Source organism: Anarrhichthys ocellatus, unplaced genomic scaffold (assembly GCF_004355925.1).
Source record: "Anarrhichthys ocellatus isolate YVR2014 unplaced genomic scaffold, GSC_Weel_1.0 scaffold34, whole genome shotgun sequence".
NCBI lineage: Eukaryota > Metazoa > Chordata > Actinopteri > Perciformes > Anarhichadidae > Anarrhichthys > Anarrhichthys ocellatus.
In genome coordinates, this window is record NW_022280064.1 from 3315992 (window position 1) to 3335894 (window position 19903).

The following is a 19903-nucleotide window of genomic DNA, read 5'->3' on the forward strand; positions in this document are numbered from 1 at the left end:
CCCCCCCCCCCCCCCCCCCCCCCTCTTCCCATTACATTCATACATGTTCATCTCGGGCATTTTGCCATGATGACAGTATTCATTAACCATGGCAGCTCTCGTCCTATAGGAGACCATTTTAGGATGCAACTACATCATCTCCACTACATGTAGGTTGAGCGAATACAGCAACTTCTGTTGCACATAAATCAGAGCAAACTTGCTTGTTTTATCATAAAATTACACTATAAAATCATTATGAGTAATGCATTAGGATTCAAGGATCATTTATTCATTCTGCAACACAGGGATGCACAATGAAATTCATCTGTGGCACAACAAATGCATGATATACAAAACAAACACAGTAGTGCATTTCTTTTAAATTTGTATCATGAGGAATGTAAACGGCAGCAACAAAAACAATTCTCTGGGCAGCTAATGTCAGTCATTGTCACATTAAAAATTAAACATGAGAAAAAAGACATTGTCCATCAACTTTGAGCACCATGATGTAAACACGAAGTCCACCGTGAAAACTGGGCATCACCCGTCTTTGCATTTTGACATTGACTCTTGTCCCGGTGCTGCTCCTCCTTGCAGGAGATCGATGAGTTTGTTCAGGAGTTCCTGTCTGTGGTCCAGCGGCTGCCCTCGTGCATCTCCACCCTGCAGGCTCTGTCCAGGCTGCCGCCGCCCTCCACCTTCAGCGAGCTCCGACACTTCTGCTCCACCAACGAAGCAAAGTTCCAGCAGCTCAGGAGGTTCGGCTCACTACTGTTTCTCTACTCCTCCCATAGGCCAACGTTGGTTCAGTAGATGGTCTGAATTTAATGATTTTAGACAATGCAGGATAACCACCACTTCACCCAGCTTTATCTCAAATAAGGTGCTGATGTATTTGATGATCTCCAGGGATAGTTTCCTTATTTGTATTTCAGCTTTGTGAAGGTGGAAAAACTTAAAATGCAAATATCTTTGAGTGATTTACTGCTTTCCAAATGGAGTACTTTTCTTTTTACGTCTAGTACATACTACAGCGACCCTTACAAAGTGCGTACTGTTGCATGCAGTATTCATTCAATTGGGACATACTACGTTCTCATAACATGGCACATTGAACTTTTGCTCAAATATCAGAATAGCCAGAAAAGCATGCTGGTTTGCATACTGCAAAATGTGACCAGGATGCAGAACATCCTGGTCACATTTTTGTCATTCTGCATTTGACATATTGTGTGTTGGGACATCTTAAAAAAGATAATCCTGGCATACTAAGTAGTATGGTAGTCTGGGTATTGGAACTCACCCTGTTATCTGTTTTGGAGCAGCAGTGTTCTCAGGGGTTTAACTGCTTGTATGTGAACATATTGGGAACTTGAATCTCAAACACAAAACACAACTTCCTTTTAAAGTTGGCAGCCATGTTCACTGAAAATGACGCATAGGGTGCTTCCACACCTAACCTGTTTGGTTTGGTTAAAACAGGTTTGTTAGTGCGGTATGTTTGGGCTGGTGTGAAAGCTCTTAATCAAACCCTCGTAAGGATCAAACAACCAAACCGAGATTGCCTGAAATCTCGGTCACAAGGTGCAGTTTTTGTGGTGTGAAAGCAAACAAACCGACTACAGAATTTTATGAAAGCGGATGTGTAATTTTTAGCATGATTTCAAAAGCTAAACTGCTAACAGATCCATCTGCTGATCGTGAAAACCTGTTCTGGAAGCGATCTTTTAAAATCTCTATATTTGTGGCACTCTATATGAACACGCAGGCGAGGGGGATTAACCAGTCAAAAGCTGATTAAACTGCTGTGCTCGTATCGACTCTGTGTACTGTTAGTTCATTAAGTCCATTAAAAAGTTTTGATCAGACAGTGATAAGCCCAAGTGCCTTTTATCATTTTAAGTGTTGATTGTAAAAAAATAAATATTATTTCTAAGTGTAGCTAGTTTTCCACGCTGCCAACAAAGTGCACCATTGTTTAGGTTACATTACCAAAAAAAACAAATGCTTCATTGTTTGAGATAACAATTTCTTTTACCCTCTACACCGTCTTCAAACTAACCCGTGTTCATATCTGGATGCATGTTTGGTATTCAGGGAGCTGGGGCTGGATGAACTGCTGACGCACTGTGAGAGTGTTGTGGAGAAGCTGCGCTACCCGGAGACAGAGCCGTGCTACCAGGCGATGGCCGGCACGGCCCTCTTCACCCACACCGCCTTCGACATGCTGCAGAACCACAGCAGGTACTGCAGGCAGTTACTCCTCCGTAACAACGCTTCCCACGCATACCATACAATGTCGCAACCCCGTGTTGCTCAACAGCCAAAGCAACAATTAGTTTCACTAGTAAGGTTTCTGTTGGCTGAAAAGTGTTTTTTTGTCTAAGCAGTCATAGCTGAGACTTCATGGTAACATGATGTATTCATGGTAAATAAATTAGGAATTAACCATCTGAACACCAAAACCGGCCGGCGGGATGGAAAAAACGTGTTTTTCCTTAAACAATCGCCAAAACCACACCGTTCATCACAGCCAAGAGCTCTGACAACTGTCATCGTCAGATTATCATCTTTCCGAAGGTCCTTGAACACATCATGTGTTAGGAACGCTTCAGTCAGAAAAAGCAACCGAAACTAAGCTTAAAATTGTGATATTTCATCATCTACATGTCTCATGTAGAATGTTGCTCAAATAAACCGTTGACTCTAAACGGAGTAAAAATCATGAAATTCTGAGCTCCTCAACTAGGAAACCATGTTTGATTCGGCTGAGACCAACAGTCATGTGACAAAAATTTAGTGAAACTTCCGCTGAGCAAAGAGGGGAGAGGCTGTAAGTAGAGCTTGTAAACATGTGAATAGATTAATATATAGCACATGGAACCTCCGTTTGTTTTTTCCTAACATTGGTTACACTTGTGGCAACTTGGAAAAATGTTGTGTAAATAGATTCAATTTTGTGCCAGTTTTTGTAAAATAAATGATCAAATTAATTTTTTTAGCATTTCACATGCATGTCTGAAGTGATGACATGAATGGAAACTACTACTTGACTGGTTTGCTGAGGCATACAACCACAATTCTAGTATTTCTATGGGCCCAAATCACAACAGTTTGCTCTGGAAACTTAGTTTGTAATATGAATGTAATAAATATGAATTGAAGGTGTCTTTTTGTATTTTACAGGATAACTGCTGCTGTGGAGAAAGTGGAGCTGCTGTGGCAGCAGGCCTTCTCTAAGGCACGTCTCCAGTTACAGGTGTTCCAGCTGCGAGAGGATGCTCTGCAGGTGAGTCTGTGCTTTCACACTTTAAACCAACTGTGGCGCGTTTGCCTCCTTTTTTTGGTGTGGTTCATTCGGACTGGTGTGAAAGCTGTCAGACTGAACATATATTAGAAGTGGACGTAGTCATCATGACGTCACTCATTGGTTTGTGGACTGACGTTTTGAAGCCTCGAGTTTGGCGATCTTCGCCGTGTTCGCTGGTATTGAAAGACGCTCTTAAGGAGTCTGCTTTTCATTTTCTCCAGAAAGACACATTTGTTTTCCTACACTCTGCTGAGTATAGTGATTGTACTTAAAGCAAAGTACGTAGCTGTGGTTTTAATTGGCAGACTACCTCTATGAACCAAAACGTGTTTCCTTCTGTTTCCAGATCACAGAGCAGATCAAAACTCTCCTTCAAGAGAAACTCCAGCCTTACAAAATAGAGATCGCCAAGGATGCTGCGGAGGCCGTGATGTTGGTTTCTGAATTTCAGGCGTCCGTTCACACGCCTGCCATGGTACTGTAATCCCAGCCTCAATCGGACTGTATTGTGGTTCAGATTTTCACAGTTTAGATTCGGAAAGTTTCTACAAGGATCTTTTAACTGGCCTCAATTTCAGAGCGATGCCTCTATATGACCTGCAAAAGCAAACTGGCTATTTCTATACAGTGATGGTGGATATTCTTACTGCTTAACATTGGGACCGATCCCCCGCGGCATCAAGTTCACCAGAAACTTATTCAGCTCAGACTCCAGCAGGACAAGGCCGTATTGCTGGGCCCACTGGAGGGGGAAGGGAGGCACGGGAGGAACCAGGACGGAGCGGGCAGACTGTCAGACCTTGCGGCAGTTAAATTGGATGTTTTTTTTTTAAAGGGACTCTGGTGCTGATGGCAACAGTACCACTGTTGTCCACAGGGACCGCCAGAATCAACACAAAATGAAAGTTCCTTGTAGTATCTTCAGTCTTCTTCCTGATTTAGATGTCAAATATCAGTCATGCATCCATTCTCACACTGTCATATTCCCTATGAGTTCCTTTTTTGTTAAGTAATGTTCTCTTCAAATAACTCCAACCCTCCTCCCCCACCAGGCACTCATTCTCTGTGCTGAAGATGTGATCCACACGGTATCGGAGATCCTGCTGTATGACGGTCAGACCAGGGAGCGCTGGGTTCTGGATGTGGAGAGGCTGAAGGAGAAGCTCCGCTCCGCTGTGAACTTCATCCTCCAAACCCTCAGAGCAGTTTCCAGCTACCACCATCACTACAACAAGGCAAGTTCTCGGCCTTTCAGGACTTTTAAAAGTAGTCATGTCTGTATCTGAAAAGATTGGTTGACTGTCAGAAAATAATCAACCATTTTAATAATTCGTCATTTTCATCATACCTTTTAAAAGCAAGGGAAACATTTCATTGAATATGACTCCTTCATCCACCCTCCATTTATAACATCGTTTTTTTTTGGTTTGCAAATTGGGACTACAATCTACATTTCGTTGTGCAACCCTGTCGTACAATGACAAATACAAACCCTTGTAAGTTAAAGTGTTGTCCCTAAACTACCCCAAACTGTGTTCCTCTTCCAGGCCAACAGCTGGTACCGTCTGGTCCTCTGTGAGAACGTCCTCCAGCTGCTGCTGTCCGGAGTCGGTGGAGACGGTGTTCAGAGGAGGAGCTGGGGGACGATCCCTGCGTGGAGGTACAAGATGTCCACTTTCCTGAAGAAGAATCCCCCTCCAGATACGGAGGAGCTGGTTCATCTGGGCCATCTGTCTAAAGCCATTCTGGATGATGAGGTCCAGGAGGCGGGCAAGCAGATGTCTCATCGGTGAGAGAGAGAACATGGCGTTTAACGTCACCTTAGATTTTGGCCGGACGTGGATATAAACTGCAACAATTGGCGTAGCAGAAACATTGTTGACACACATCCACACCACAACATTTCTTTCTGGTCCTGTTTCACGACCAGTTTTATTTATTTTATTTTTTAATGTTTTTTTTTTTTATTCATCAGGTGCTTGACCCTGAGGAAACTGATGATGAGTTCGGGACCTGTGGCTGTCGGTCACCTCCAGCTGGCCTTACAGTGGCAGTACGAGCTGTTGCGGAGCGGCCATGTAAACCATTCCTCCGCTGACGGCGCTACCAACGGAACGACTAAAGATGTTCAGGACGTCGGTAAATGTGAAAGTGGTACGGAAGAGGCCCGTCTTATAGTAATGTCCGCGACTGCGGTTTCTGCGGTGGCGTCAGCCGAGGGCAAACTCCCGTCCCTCAGCTCATTCGACTCGGGCTTCGATGGAGCCGCGAGCAGCCAGTCGGAAGTGTGGGGGGGCAGGGAAGGAGCCGTGAGCCAGCCTCAAATCCACAAAGACATTACCTTCAGTGTTTCAGATTGTGAGGACGTTGGCTCCGTGGGGAGCTCCTCCGGGGCCAGCATCCAGATCGTCCCGAAAGTCACCGTGGATTCCCTCAACCTGGAGATCAAAGTGAAGCGCTCGGTGGCGCTGCCCAACAATCCTTGGCTTAGCTTGCCGGTAGACGATCTGGAAAACTCGTACACGGTCACCATCACGCAGAACCCAACGCCGCAAAAGAGAGAGCTGCCATCCCATAATCCCTCCGACCCCCGCACCAGCGTCGACCAATCCGACAGGTCTCGAGATCAGCCCACACAGACGGAGGTTTTGAGAGGCACGCGGCCCAGAGGCCCGCAGAGCGGCCACTGGACGATACACTCTCAAAGCAGTGTGGAGGATCCTGAACTGAGTCCCGTTCGCCACGTCCTCTCCAGCACGATTACAGATGGACGAGACAAGTCCATCTGCACCACCGAGGGGATTCCTACTCTCCTCTGGGACTCGTATGACCTCCACGACCAGAACGACGATGCTGTGGACGGGTAACGCATCGGTTTATAGAATATCAAAAAATTGTTTTGTTATTATGCTGCTATTGGAATCCTGAAAATGTTCCAAGAAATCCCTGGACGCGGTCAGAGTTCGATGCACTAGAGTTTATTCTTTAAACAAAGAACTGATCTCCCTGCTCTGAACACGGTCTTGTATATTTCCTCCGTCTGGGGTTAATGCTTCACCTCATGTTCTAAACTCCTCCTTTGTTGCCCTGGAAATAATGGTGTAATGTTTTTATGGTCCCACCCAAGTTTAATGTTTCTAATGGGGTCTCGGGAGAATTCCCAAACTTTCCTGCTCAGGCATGTTTTCCTGACACCAATATTTTCAGGAGTTTCCAGAGTGGATTTAAAAAGCTTAAATTCTTTAATAAGTTAAACATTAAAACAAACGGGTTACATGTTAAATCATACTGCATTAACACTAGTTCTGTTATACTGATTTCATAGATGTGTGCTTAAAACATTAAATATATATTTGATAGTGCTGACTTACTGTCACAATCAAACTCTAACAATGGCACTTCTCCTGCTTTTATTTTTTCCCCTCAGTGAGGTCGATATCTCCCTAAATGACTGGGATGTGAAGGAGCAGCAGGATTTGAGGGCGGTGGAGAAGATCCTGGACAGGGCTGATGAAATACTAGAGGTAGGAGATGCACCGTTTGAGTAAAAGAGCAGATGATTGCTGCCATTTTAGGGCGGCAATCATGTGAAGTGTCAAATATTAACGTCCGATGCCCTTCACAAGTTAAAACAGCCCTTTGAAACGTCTTCCTCCTCAGAAAGAAGAAAAAGTTCTGGCTCAGGAGGCGGTGCTGGACGCCCTGCTGAGGTCGGAGGATGGGCACCGTCAGTGGCCGCCGTGGGACAGTGAGGACCAGCTCGGTGTGGTACGCTTGGTTTGTGTTAATAGATTTTATCAGCTGGGTTCAGCACTTTCCTTTTCCTAAAACCTTGTATGCACTTCACTACATTTCCTAGAGATCAAAGTACTGGACAAAGTGATGCATCACTGAACTGTTTATACAGCCAGCGCAAACCTGCATTCCTCATGCTTCACCTGCTTGTGCTCATTTCTTAAAGATGTCGTCTAGTGAGCTGGCTGAAGCCGGTGTTCTTGGCCTCGAGGATTACCTTGAACCTGCGGAGTCCGACCACCTCAGTGAGCCCGGATCAGCTGGATCTGCAAGCGACGCTAAGGCTTCTGAAGCGGCCACGGGAGCATTTCACAGCAGGCCGGACCTGCTGACGGAGCTGAGGAAAGTCCACATCCTGGAGGAGCTGATCATGGAGGAGAACCTGAAGATCCAGGAGCTCCGAAGCTGCGAAGAAAACCCCGAAGAGGAACTCTCTGTGGGTGAATCTCCGGATACAAACAGGCCGTCAAGTACGAGCAAAGAGAGGGAGGCTTTTCAGCTACAACTGGAAAAGGAGAAAAGGGAGGTGGAGAAGCTCGAGAAGAGTTTGGACAAAGAACATGAAGCGAAGAAGCGCAAGGACAAAGCTAGAAAGGTTGTAAAATGTTCTGTGATGGAGAAGGCCAGAAGTGAGAATAAGGAAGACCGAGCCCTCTGTGATGAGCTTTTGTCAGGTAGCTGTAGATCACAGAGTTCAACACCTTCGGTCCAGAATGATTCTCAGGAAACGTGTCAAACTGAAGACGTTCAAGCGGGGTCGGGTCCCGATGATGCCGAAGAGGCTACGCCACAAGACTTGGTTCAACCTCCAGATTCCCAGTGTCAAGATGATTGCTCGTTAGCGTTTAATAAAGCCACCTCTGATTTGAAGGAATCTCCTGAAGAGGAACGTATCTACGGGAACAAATTAGACAAATCTCGTGAAGATGCGTCTTTACCGTCTGGAATGAAGCCAGATGTTGGTGCATTTGACCCAGGTGGGAACTCGCACCGTCCTCCTGTGCCCGAGCCAAGAAGGGCTCCACTTCCTGTGAACCACGACAACCTCGCTGAACACGAACCTCCTCCTTACACGGAGCTGCAGGATCCAGCTCGGCCCTCCGTCGCTCAAGATCCCGGTTTTGTGCAACTCGATGCACTGCTTGAGAATGCAACTACAGCCGTCGCTCGCAACTTTCTTGTCAATCCAGATGTGAAGGAACACAGCAGCAGCAACAATAACAACAACAACCATGTGCTCACTGAAAAATGCAATGTTCCATTAGACTACTTGTCTGAAGTAACCACTCAAGGTGAAGAGGATGCATCAGAAGTACCCGAGTGTTTGCTAGCAAAAGATTTGCGCCCAGCAGAGGAAGTCCGGACTCTGTCTGCTGCAGACGAGCAGTCGGCGCCCCAGCTGCCTCCTGACCGGCCTCTGGAGTTTGACCCCGGTGGAAGAGATGAGCGGGATGAAGGCTTTGCTGATGGTGTGCAGAGCTCCGAGGCCATGAGGATGTCAGGCTCTAGGTCACCTGGGATTCAGGCCCAGCTTAATAGCGACATGAGAGAGGTACACCATCTACTGTAATACTGCAGGGTGGCCACTTTTTAACGTGGTTAGCTTAGCATAAAGACTGGACGAATTTAATCCTTGACATTTGATTGGACCACTAAAGTGTGCTTCCTTTACAGTTTTTAGCTACGGAGGACTGTTGGCTCCAGACACACCTCCCTCACCTGTTGTTGTAATTTAGCAGATTACACGCGCTCCATGCTGCCAGCAGTTTAAAGTGATTAAGACTGTTAAGAACCAGATTGTGCATAAAGGAAAAATGACCAAACATTGCAGTGCACCGTCAGCTTTATTGTTCATTTGATTCAGATGGATATTTTTCTTAATGTGATTGCAGATGACATATTTCAAGACCCCCATAGTCCTGGATACGGGGTCTGGTTTGATGAAAGCAGGATTTGCAGATCAAGACCTCCCAAACATTATATTCCCAACAATTATTGGAATGCCAAAATATGAGGTAAGTGCATTTACTTAAAGTATTTCTTCTTATATTCTCTGTAAAAGAGAGAATGCATTCTAATAGTTAATCAGAAAAAGGCTGGTCTGAGTCAAAGCCACATCACTGTTTTGTTTTTTGCAGGAAATAATGAATGGCAACCTTGAAAGGGAGATCTACATTGGACATGAAGCGCAACACATGAGAGGGGTCCTGGCTCTGAAGCATCCCATTAAGAACGGGATCATTTGTAACTGGGATGAAATGGAAAAGGTAAAGAGTAGTGATGCACATGCCTGATATCAGATCACTGAGTGTTTCTATGAAAAGGATGCTTGGATTGTCATCTGGAGGACCAGGATGAATGGGTTTGTGACCTGGACTTTCTTAACTGTTCTGTTTTTTTTTTGTTTTTTTTTATTTATTTATTTTTTTTAAGATTTGGCATCACACGTTCCAGCAGCTCGGCGTGGAGCCAGAAGATCACCCTGTCCTGCTGACCGAGGCGGCCATGAACCCCTTGCAGAACCGTCAGCGCATGGTGGAGATCATGTTTGAGTGTTTCAATGTTCCCTTCACCTACGTGGCCATGCAGGCGGTGCTGGCACTTTACGCTGCAGGGAGATCGACTGGTAATTTGGCTAATTGACGCGTCTATTTATGCATTTCACTTATGCATTATGTTGGATAGATTTGCCTGGATGAATACTTAATAATCCATCAATTACTAATGTGTGATTTCATGAGGACTTAATAGTACTTAATACTGTCTTGGACTTCAGTCTCCTCTTGGCATGTTTAAACAGCTGTTTTAAAGCCTTATTTTCCTCCTCGGATCAAAAAGAATGAGGATTTCTTTTCATGAACTCTTTGTTTTCGTTGAAGGTGTGGTGTTTGACTCTGGCGACGGAGTGAGCCACAGTGTGCCTGTGTTTGAGGGATACTGTCTACCTCATGCCGTGCAGCGCTTCCCTCTGGCTGGTGCCGACGTTACAATGCATCTGAAAAAGGTATTCACTCGCTTTGTTTGGTACAGAATTTATGGTCAGTGATGTTGATGGATGACTCATCTAATGGGTGGAGAGAGTGGACCTCCGGGGCTTAGACGAGATAGTCTTGGGTCGTGCTTCGATAACTAAATATTGCATTAATAATCACGACAACAAAAGCTATAATAGCACCAATAACTAATCTGAGAATGCTTTTACGTGAAAAGCAATCAATCGTAAATAAGTAGGTAATCCTTCAGGCGAGCAAATTAAGTGAAATCAATGAATTCAAGTCACTCGTGTAAGGATATTCATGACGACATGTTCTGTTGCTGTGTGGTGCAAGCTAAACTGCAGGAGTGACCATTATTGGTGTGCCTGTGCTGAAAGCTTCTGCAGGAACAAGGGGTGTGCATGCGCACCACGGCGGAGATAGAGATAGTGAGGGAGATGAAGGAGAGCTGCTGCTGTGTGGCCGTCGACTATGAAGCCGAACTGAGTCGCGGGTCCTGCAGAGAGATGCATTACACCATGCCAGACGGACAGATCGTCACACTTGGCCCGGAGAGGTTCAGGTAACTGTCTGCACATCATGTCCTGCTTCACTGAGTGGGGTCCTAAAGGAAATCAATATTAACACTGGACATGTGAGAACTTTGTTCTTTCTTTGTTTTGACATCTCATTAGCTGTTAGGATGGGAAACGACCAGGTGGTTCTGCCGAGTGAAGCCAAAGTGGAAGTGTCTTAAATTGTCTCTAGTGTCCACCAGGGGGCGACTCCTCTGGTTGTATAGAAGTCTATGAGAAAATGACTCTACTTCTCTCTTGATTTATTACCTCAGTAAACATGAGTTTATGGTCTCAATCTCTAGTTTCAAGTCTTCTTTAATACAGCATGATGTTCATTTAGTACATTATGGTCCATTTAGGGTCAAATAGACCTATTTTAGTAGGCTGTTTATAAGAGAGGTCTACCACTTCCTCGTTCATGCAGGGCCCCTGAGATTCTCTTTAAACCCGAGCTGATTGGACGGGACCATTACGGGATGCACGAGAGCGTCTATAAGTGCATCCTCAGCTCAGACATCGACCTGCGGCGCTGCTTCCTGGGAAATATCGTACTGTCAGGTAACCGTTGTTTTGTTTTGTTACGGTGTTACACAACAGTCAGAAGGGCTCAAAGATGAACTCAAAAACGCATCTTTCCAGGTAACTTCTACTGACTGGAATAACATTTTCTTTCTGTCTCTTGCTGAAGGCGGGAACACTCTGCTGCCGGGCCTGCCTGAGCGGCTCCAGGCTGAAATCAAAGGACTGCTTCCCGCCGACATGGGGAAGAGCGTTCGCGTCACCAGCCCCGAGGACAGAGACTTCTCGGTGTGGAGCGGCGGAGCAGTGCTCGCCAACCTGCCCACCTTCAGCGCCGCCTGGATCTGTCAGGAAGAATACGAGGAGCACGGGCCGCAGATCGTCTTCAGGAAGTGCTTCTGAGACGGACCGCCGTGTAACGTACCACTTAATGTTATTTTACAAGTGCAATATATATGTATGTGTATATAATACAGTGCCATGGATTGGTATGAGCCATTATAAGCCCTTTTTATATATTAGTCTCTTTATGGATTGAGTTTTCTGTGGAGTCAGTTTAACCCTCGTCATCAGTGAGTCTTATCTACTGAGGTCCACCAACATGGCACGGATGAAAGTAATGTTTACGTCCATGAAATTCCTGTCAGTCGATGCCGTTGTCAAAGAAAGAACCTTTTTTCTAATGTGTCGTAAGTTTCCCATTTTGGGAAAGTATTTCTGTCTCGAGAATTTAAGCGCATGTTCGTGGTTTAAGGGACTAGATTTGAAGCTGGCCTTTAATCGATGTCTGCCAACTTTGTTTCTAGATTAAGCCCATAAAGAGACTCCAAATTATATATAAATCTAATATCAAATTACGATGTGTATTTATACAACGATTTAAAGTAAATTAGTTTTTTTTTTATGTGATCGACATGGTGAAAGCTGCATTCATGTTGAAGTCTGGATCTGTGCCGTGTTCACAGCTATAATTTAGTTTTTATTATAGCAGCATTAAATAATAGTTTTGATGGATTAGTGCCACTGTTAGGAAAAATATTAATAAAAACCATGTCGTATTTCAATAATTTTCCTCTCAAAATATAACTATTTTTCACATTCTTGTAGAATTTCCTTACAGAATGTTTTGTGATTTGGTTTTCTCAGGACTCATTTTAATTTCTTATTTTTTTGCAAACTTGCACCTTTTTTATTCTCAATCTCTTTTGTATATAACTCTAATTTTCCTCTCAGTGGCCCCAATACTCATGAAATATCCAAAAGCAAAAATATGATTCTACCTGAATGTTTGCTGCAGTAATGTGAACTGGAGAGGAGAAAATGTGTATTCTTGTGTTCTCAAAAACAGCAGAGTCGTGTGTCGCTAATGGTTCGTAAACATGTTGATCCTCCACTTGAGTGAACTTTTGGTTTTGGGAAGGTTAGTGTGCAGCTGGTAATGATGAAGAAAAAGTCCATGGAGAACGATGTGAAGTATTGGTCTGGTACTGCCTTTCAGTCTGTTGAATAAGCAGGTGATGTTCAATGCTACTGTTGGTAAAGTTTGTCTATTTTCTGAAGTTGAAGTTCTTTATTTTCTATTTGAGTGCAGTGTCTTGCCACTAATTATTATTATTATTTTTTTTTTTTTTTTTTTCTGATCTGAGAACATTGTGTGTTTTTGACACTTGCACAGTAGTGTTAACGTTATTGAAAGGCGTTCCAAAAGTGCTGCAGTTATCTCAATACTATTGATTCTGAAAACCCACTTTGCCAACCCTGTATATTTATATTTAATCTAACTAGTTTGAATGTTGCTCTGTTCTGTTTTGCATGCTGCTTATTTTGTTGCATGTCCTCCTTTAGGTGCATGTTTTTCTTTTGGCTTTTTGTGAAGTGCCTCCCTAAAGGCATGGGGTTTATCATGTGATCTTAAGTTCAGCTCTTAAGTGGAAATCGGCATGAAATGTGACCGGGATCTCTACTTCTGCCTCTACACAATTCTCTGAACTGCTCAGTGTGCCTTGTTTTCTGGGTCTCCTCCTCAACGTACTGTAACAGTCTGAACTGAATCTAGCAATGTTTCACCCAAACCATGATATTTATGTCATGTCTGTTTTTATAATAAATATTTTAATCCTCGTTCTTTTGCGTTGTTCCTTTTTTGTACAACAGGCACACACCTCGCCGTACGTCCTGGGGATAAAACGCACGGTTCTGTTACAGTATTTCACTGTAGCAGCTGAAGTAAATGCATTCCTAAGCAGGACATATATGGGACGTTTCTACCAGTGCCATTGTATGCATTTTAATGTCAAACATTGCCCATAATGTTCAAGCTTTCCTCATTTACTGCAATACACTGTTAAGTCAAAACTGTTTTTAACATTCAGTTGAAAAATAATTGCTAAGATGGGATTACTACTGCTGTAACTAATTCAAACATGATTTAAATTCAATCGCTGTATTCAAAGAGCATTAATACATTTACCCTCTTTATTGCCAGTAAAGTACAGTTTAACACTTAACCAATGTTAAACTGTTTGGCAGATTTACTGTAATTATTTAATTTTTACTTTTTCTGCACAAGGATTCCAATAAAGTAAAAAAAAACTGTCTGAAATACATAGTCATACTGCCAAGAATGTCAACATTACTTCTGTTTATTTACTATAAGTCATTATTAAAATCATATTCTGATAAATAATTGACGTTCCTTTTTAAATGACAGAAACTGAGCGTCAGTACTTTAATAATAAACTATTTCACAGTTGTATACGCTCCACACGTGTCCCAGTCTATTTTCTGACCGGAAGTAAACATGGACCCCACGATCTATAGCGCGCTCTACTGGACTCGTTCACGTCATACGTCCCTCAGTATTGCGCACGCACACGATGTTACTGTGACAACCAGTTATCAACAGACTGTTGTGGACGTAGCCAGCTCAGCTGTTATCGGTAACAATTAACTGTGAACCTTTTAGCGATAAGATAAATTGCTTAAATGTCGGTGGAGAAGTCCAGAGCGCGCGCCAGCGTGATTAAGAACATTATTGGTGAAATAGTGCAGCAGTGCGCACTGAGAGGACACGTGGTGACGGACACTTTGGTGGCTTTCATGGTCAGTGAAGCTTGTTAAGGTTACAACTCTCTTTATGTCTCATTTGAGTGATAATACAGGCAAAAGACTTTTAACTTATTGGGTGTAAAATATTGAACTATCCCTCTGGAAACCTCAGCTTGATGAGTGGCTCCCAGCTCTGTTTTATAAACTGCTTTAAGATATGTAATATGTATATAATCCTTTATTAGTCCTGTAGTGGAGAAATGTACAGGATTACATGCAGCATAGTGCAAACAAGAGACATAGTAAAAAAACAAGATCAAAGCAAGTAATAAATAAGTAATAAAACTGTAAAGAACATAAAAGTAAATAACTAAAATATATATATACAGACAGAATAATTGTAGTATTGCACAGATTTCTTTGTGTGCAATAAATACTCTATAGCTTTATATATATTTGTTTCCTTTCTTAATGTTCTCAGGTGAAAGCTGTGGTGCTGGACCCAAGAAATGGGTTTAATGTTGATCGAACACTGACGAAACAAGACGTCCAGAAACTCAAAGAGGTGAGTTACTGTATTTTATTTATTTAGTTTAACCCCCAACCTCCATGATTATAATAGAAATAAATTAGATTATTTATTCAAGTTTCTATGGTCGTATATTCGAAAGTATGTTGACATTCATTTTGATGTCGTTAGACTGAGTTACTACACTATGATCTATAAGTGAATACACACACATTGTGAATACACACACAGTGTGAGTACTGACCTGCAAGAGTACACCTGTTTTTTTTATTTTCCTTACCTCCCTCTGCCATGTTCCCTGCAGCTGTGTCTGGATAAACTGATGGACCAGTTCAGCCCGTCCCTTGACACGATCAAGATGCAGGTGTATTTTGATATGAATTACACCTCCCGACGTAAGCGTTGTATGAAATGACAAACCCTCTGTTTCCATAATGAGGAATAAACTCAATTGCATTAAATCCAAATGGATTACAAGTATTGTCTTTATGAATGTAGTTTTTGATGCATAGTTTAGCCACTTAGAGGGCTGCAGCTCAAGATTATTTTCATTATTGATGATCTTTATCAATTAATCTGTCAGTGTTTTGTTTGATTTATGACAGAAGAACAGCAAACCTTCACATTGTAGAAACTAAAATCAGACAATATTCTAACATTTGGATCGATATACGACCAACAATTAATTCATAATCAAAATTGTTTTTAGAAGCAATTTAGAATGTTTAAAGGACTGCATATTTTAACACAAAAACATTTAAAGGCAGAAAAATTCAAATTCCCATTTGTTTATAATATGAATATCATGACTAAGCAGCTACTTGTGTTTGTGCAGGTGAGTTTCTTGAGGAAATCCACCGCGTGGCGGAGTCGAGGCCGAGTGCGGTGAGCAGAGAGATCACTGACAGCAGAGTGAAAACACGGGACGAATCGGACGCTTTGTACCGTAAAATCATCACCTACATCCAGCTGCGGTCCGGCATGGGCTCGCCTACGGACGACAATGCTTTGCATGAGGCTGCAGGTTTCACTTTAACTTATTCTTTCAGCTTGTGGGGAACTATAGTCAGTAATGGTACAGGATGAAGGGGAGTGCCACTCATTAAAAAAAACGATCAAATGATGTGTCAGTGCCCCAGACAGCACGAGTTTCCTCTCAGCTTTGAAATCATGCATTGCTTTGTAGACATTTATGGGGGGCTTGATGTTAAAATGTTGAGCCACTTCACTTATGTTTCCCGGCTTCTCAACATACTATGAACCCAACTTCAGACTTATTTGGATGCAGCAACTTACATAAAAGAAGACAGAGTAAATTATGCACCAACTGTATCCCGACTCTTGGCTTCTTCTCGTCCTCTTGTCCCAGCGGCCCTGCAGAGCGTCTTCCCTCAGACTGAACTGGGAGCCTTCATGGTGCTCTTAAAGAGGGACAAGGAGCAGCAGCTCAACGAGCTCACCATGATCGTCACAGGGATCCGACTCTTCTACAAAGCCGGCAAGCAGGGAGGCGAGGAGACTGACCTCCGTGAACTAAGTACAGTAATCCAGGCCACTGACGGAAAAACAAACATGTTACATTACAGACAATGTGCCTTTTGCAAATCTGACAGATAAGGTGCTTAGCAGAATATTTACATTAAGGATTCTGCAAGGTTTTATGTAATAAATACCTTCTTCTGAGTAAAGTGGGGCTGGCTGGTTCAGGGAAGAATGTCTTACTCCTGCTAGCTGAGCAGGTATAAAGGTGGCAAGATTAGCAGCATTCAGTGGAGAGGTCGCTGACATCCATTAGAGGATTTCTGGGAATTGAGGTTCAAATCTGAGGTGCAAACAGTTGCCTCTCTGCCTCCACGAAGTTGCAACTACACAGATTTAGGTTTAGTTTGTCCAGAGAAGTGTCATGTTTATTCAACCAAGAGTGAAAGCTTTTCATTTTGTATCTTTTACAACATCCTCAGACTTCTTCACAATAATCAATTTCTCTCCACAGTGCCTGCGGTTCTCAACGAAGCCATTCCAGTCACCAGTAGAAGCGTTGAAAACGAGCTGAGTGTATCACAGACTGTAGCGTGGAAATACACCGCTTTGCTGGAGAAGCTAGCGGACCGTGACAGTCAGCCTGGTGGACGTGACGTGCCCGTTGTCCTGCTCAAACAGGCGCTCTACAACGTCAGGCAGCATGAAGTGTTCCTCAAAATGTTACTGGTGAGGTAACACAGAGTTACGGTTTGTGTCAATGCGGTATTTTCATGTAGCTCATATCTATTACTAATATAATGTGAGTTTAGAGGATGAGGAACACCCATTTTTGCAGCTCATTGAGCAAAAGAAGGCAGGTGAATTCATGTTTTATGTCTCAGAGTGAAATGTATGTTGAAGAATAACTTTGTTTTCCCTTTACCACCAGTCTGATGCATGTTTATGTGCCAAGCATGTGGAGATCCTGCAGACTGAGCTCTCATCACAGATGAAGATGCTGAAAGAAACTGTGAAATCCCAGACGGCTGTACTAACTGCAAAGGTTTTTGTAAGTGTCTTGGTCCCTTCTGTTATTTTGCTCTTGTTATTCTGTTGTATTTTGTCTTAAAGGAATAGTTTTCTTTTATTATTTTAGCCTCATTTCGGTCACGCCTCATGTTGTCTTTCAGCCGCTGTTCAAGTCCCTGTCACAGCTGTGGTCTGGACTTCAGGATGAGGCCGAGCTGCTGAACATCCTCAACAACATCATGCACAACCTGCAGCCCTTTGTTGCCTCTCAGGCCAAGATGTTTTCTGAGGCGTATTTGGACGGCCTGCTGGAGGCGTCCGAGGTGAAGACAGACGACCAGAGAATGGCCGAGTCCTCAGGTATGGAAGCAGTTGGTGTGTAAAGCGTGGTTTATTCTCTCCGTGGTAAAGCAGGCGCGAGGTGTGCGCTGCAGCCGCTAAACAATGCAACGTAATCCTTTCAGGCCTCACCATCAATGTACGTCCACTAAAAGTTTGTTTTTGCCACTGACAGGCTCAGATTGTTTTTTGTGTCTGACAACATTATGGTAGGAACCCTACAGAGATATAAACATTTTTATTTACCTCTCTCGACCCAAGTCTCGCTCAAGGAGAAGTCTCCTTCTGAGATCTAGAAAGACGTGAAACGTGAGTGAGAGTTGGAGAGAAGAGTACCGGGAATTAGTTTGTTTTGTTAAGAGTACAGAAAGTGTAGCTTGGTGCTATCTAACGAGATTTTAGAACGAGACTTCCCCTTGAGCGAGACTTCATTAGACACGATAACAAACAGAATGGGTTTCCCTTTAAATGTGGTTGTTTTGCTTTATTATGCCTTCCAGATGAGTCTATCGTTCCGGCTGAGATGAAGACACAGGAATGGCTCCTGCCTGAAACAACGGCCAGTTTCAATGAGCTGCCACTGCAGTATAACGGAGTCTGTGGCTACACGCTTGTGAACAGAGATGGGCTTCTACTCCCAGGTACTGTTCTCATGATGCACGAAGCAGCGAGCAATTCTACTCCTTGTGTTTGGGACACATTTGCCAATTCTTATCCTTGTATGTGTAAAATGTCATGGTAACATTGGTTATTCCCTCTAATCTTTTTCTATATATATATATATACACAATATATTCTGTATGGAGGGATTCTATATGAAGAGCATCCTCAATGTTGCAGGTAATCCACACATCGGAGTCCTTCAACACAAGGAGAAGCTCTATGTTTTTAGCTCCAAAGAGGCTGCCCTGAAGTTTGCCTCCAGTCCAGACGACTTCATCGCAGAGGTCACAGAGAAAGCCAAGCACTCCCCTGAACTCATTCAGCTCCTCAAACTGCACCAACAGTTGTCCTGCGTCAGTCCTTACTCCGAGGTGAGCATCGAGTATCCTCAAAGTACACAGTCCCATAGTTAGGACACCTATGATGTATGTGAAGAGCTGAAAGCACTCACTCAGAGTACTATTCATTCTGCTACATGTAGGGTTTGAAATTCTTTACTTTATTTATTTCTTCTACTTTATTTATGTAGTTTGTTCCTACATCTGGTGGGAGTATGGAGGATACTTTGGCTGACAGTATTGCACGCTGACTTCACTGGGAGTTTGAGTTGTTGCCGTGTGGTTCTTGCAGATTCAGCCAGGAGAGAGTTTATTGGCGAAGCCCGTCACCAGGTGTGAGAGCGGCACACAGACAGACGTCCACCCGGTGGAGACAAACATCGTCAAGTCATACGAGTGGAGCGAGTGGGAGCTGCGGAGAAAAGCTATCAAACTGGTGAGCCAGAATTCACTCCATGCAATTCTTTGTCATGCAAATTAGGTTTATGGGAAGATATTAAGATTAAAAGAAACGCAGCTATATATATATATTTATGCCATAATTCTAGGCTGATCTCAGGACCAAAGTGACGCACTCGGTGCAGACGGATATGAGCCACATGAGACGGGAAAACGTCTCTCAGACCTGGCTGCCCAAGAACGCGGCCTGTCAGAGCAAGCGAGACGGCGAGAGCAACGTGCCCAAACCTCAGGTCTACCTGGCTGGTCTGAGGGGACAAAGAGACGGACACGTGGTCAAAACAGACCTGACCAGGCCTGTGGATGAATAATTATGCACGCAACGTTATGAAAGACAAAAGCAGGGACAGAAAATGTAGCAGTTAAAATCTTTCCTCTCATGCATTTAGTTAATTCTATACAGTACGTATGTACAGCTACGGCCTTCATTAAATGAATACTCCTGTGATTAAGTATTGCCCTTCATCCTTTCTCCTTCATCTTTCATTTGGCATTTCTCAGAAACAAATTTTGGTTAAACAGTGCGCAGCGTTGTGTGTGTAGCTTCTTATATACAGTCTGTGGTGTGGCGCACAACTCAAAGTCATACCGATAGTGAACAAACTATAATAATAATAGGTTGTAATAAACCAGAATTATCCATCAAGAAGACCTCTTACATCTAAATGTAGCTACTACACGACAATCACCAAATGACAGTCTCTTTCATCACAACTGTGTCCTAACAGAAGTTTTACTTCATGGTCAAATCATTAATCTGTTTTGGGTTTTTTTTAGCAGTGGATAGAGATTGTTGTTTTCCTTTTCATTGTTTACAATGATTTTACTAAGCTCTTGGTTTATTTCTACCATGTCTGCCGGTTCGGCTTTGTCTT

At 43.3% G+C, this 19903-nt stretch overlaps 2 protein-coding genes across 2 annotated transcripts in view; both read left to right on the top strand.

Annotated features, from left to right (window-relative positions):
* LOC116393742 (uncharacterized) overlaps positions 1-13283 on the top strand; it is a 20299-nt gene extending 7016 nt beyond the window's left edge. The window contains exons 7-23 of the mRNA XM_031866308.1: positions 583-743; positions 2083-2229; positions 3172-3274; positions 3642-3770; positions 4348-4530; positions 4843-5084; positions 5271-6158; positions 6723-6819; positions 6956-7063; positions 7257-8642; positions 8983-9105; positions 9229-9357; positions 9524-9716; positions 9970-10094; positions 10464-10648; positions 11068-11201; positions 11332-13283. Of these exons, the coding sequence (XP_031722168.1) occupies positions 583-743; positions 2083-2229; positions 3172-3274; positions 3642-3770; positions 4348-4530; positions 4843-5084; positions 5271-6158; positions 6723-6819; positions 6956-7063; positions 7257-8642; positions 8983-9105; positions 9229-9357; positions 9524-9716; positions 9970-10094; positions 10464-10648; positions 11068-11201; positions 11332-11564 (4566 nt within the window). The 3' untranslated portion in view covers positions 11565-13283. The remainder of the gene's footprint in view (positions 1-582; positions 744-2082; positions 2230-3171; positions 3275-3641; positions 3771-4347; positions 4531-4842; positions 5085-5270; positions 6159-6722; positions 6820-6955; positions 7064-7256; positions 8643-8982; positions 9106-9228; positions 9358-9523; positions 9717-9969; positions 10095-10463; positions 10649-11067; positions 11202-11331) is intronic.
* An 829-nt stretch (positions 13284-14112) lies between these two features.
* cfap206 (cilia and flagella associated protein 206) lies at positions 14113-19608 on the top strand. The gene is made up of 12 exons (XM_031866178.1): positions 14113-14264; positions 14692-14775; positions 15044-15134; positions 15575-15763; positions 16109-16276; positions 16733-16947; positions 17150-17269; positions 17391-17589; positions 18069-18209; positions 18409-18602; positions 18862-19005; positions 19118-19608. The coding sequence occupies exons 1-12, from the start codon at positions 14148-14150 to the stop codon at positions 19337-19339; spliced, it is 1884 nt and encodes a 627-aa protein (XP_031722038.1). The 5' UTR covers positions 14113-14147; the 3' UTR covers positions 19340-19608.
* Positions 19609-19903: the final 295 nt, after the last annotated feature.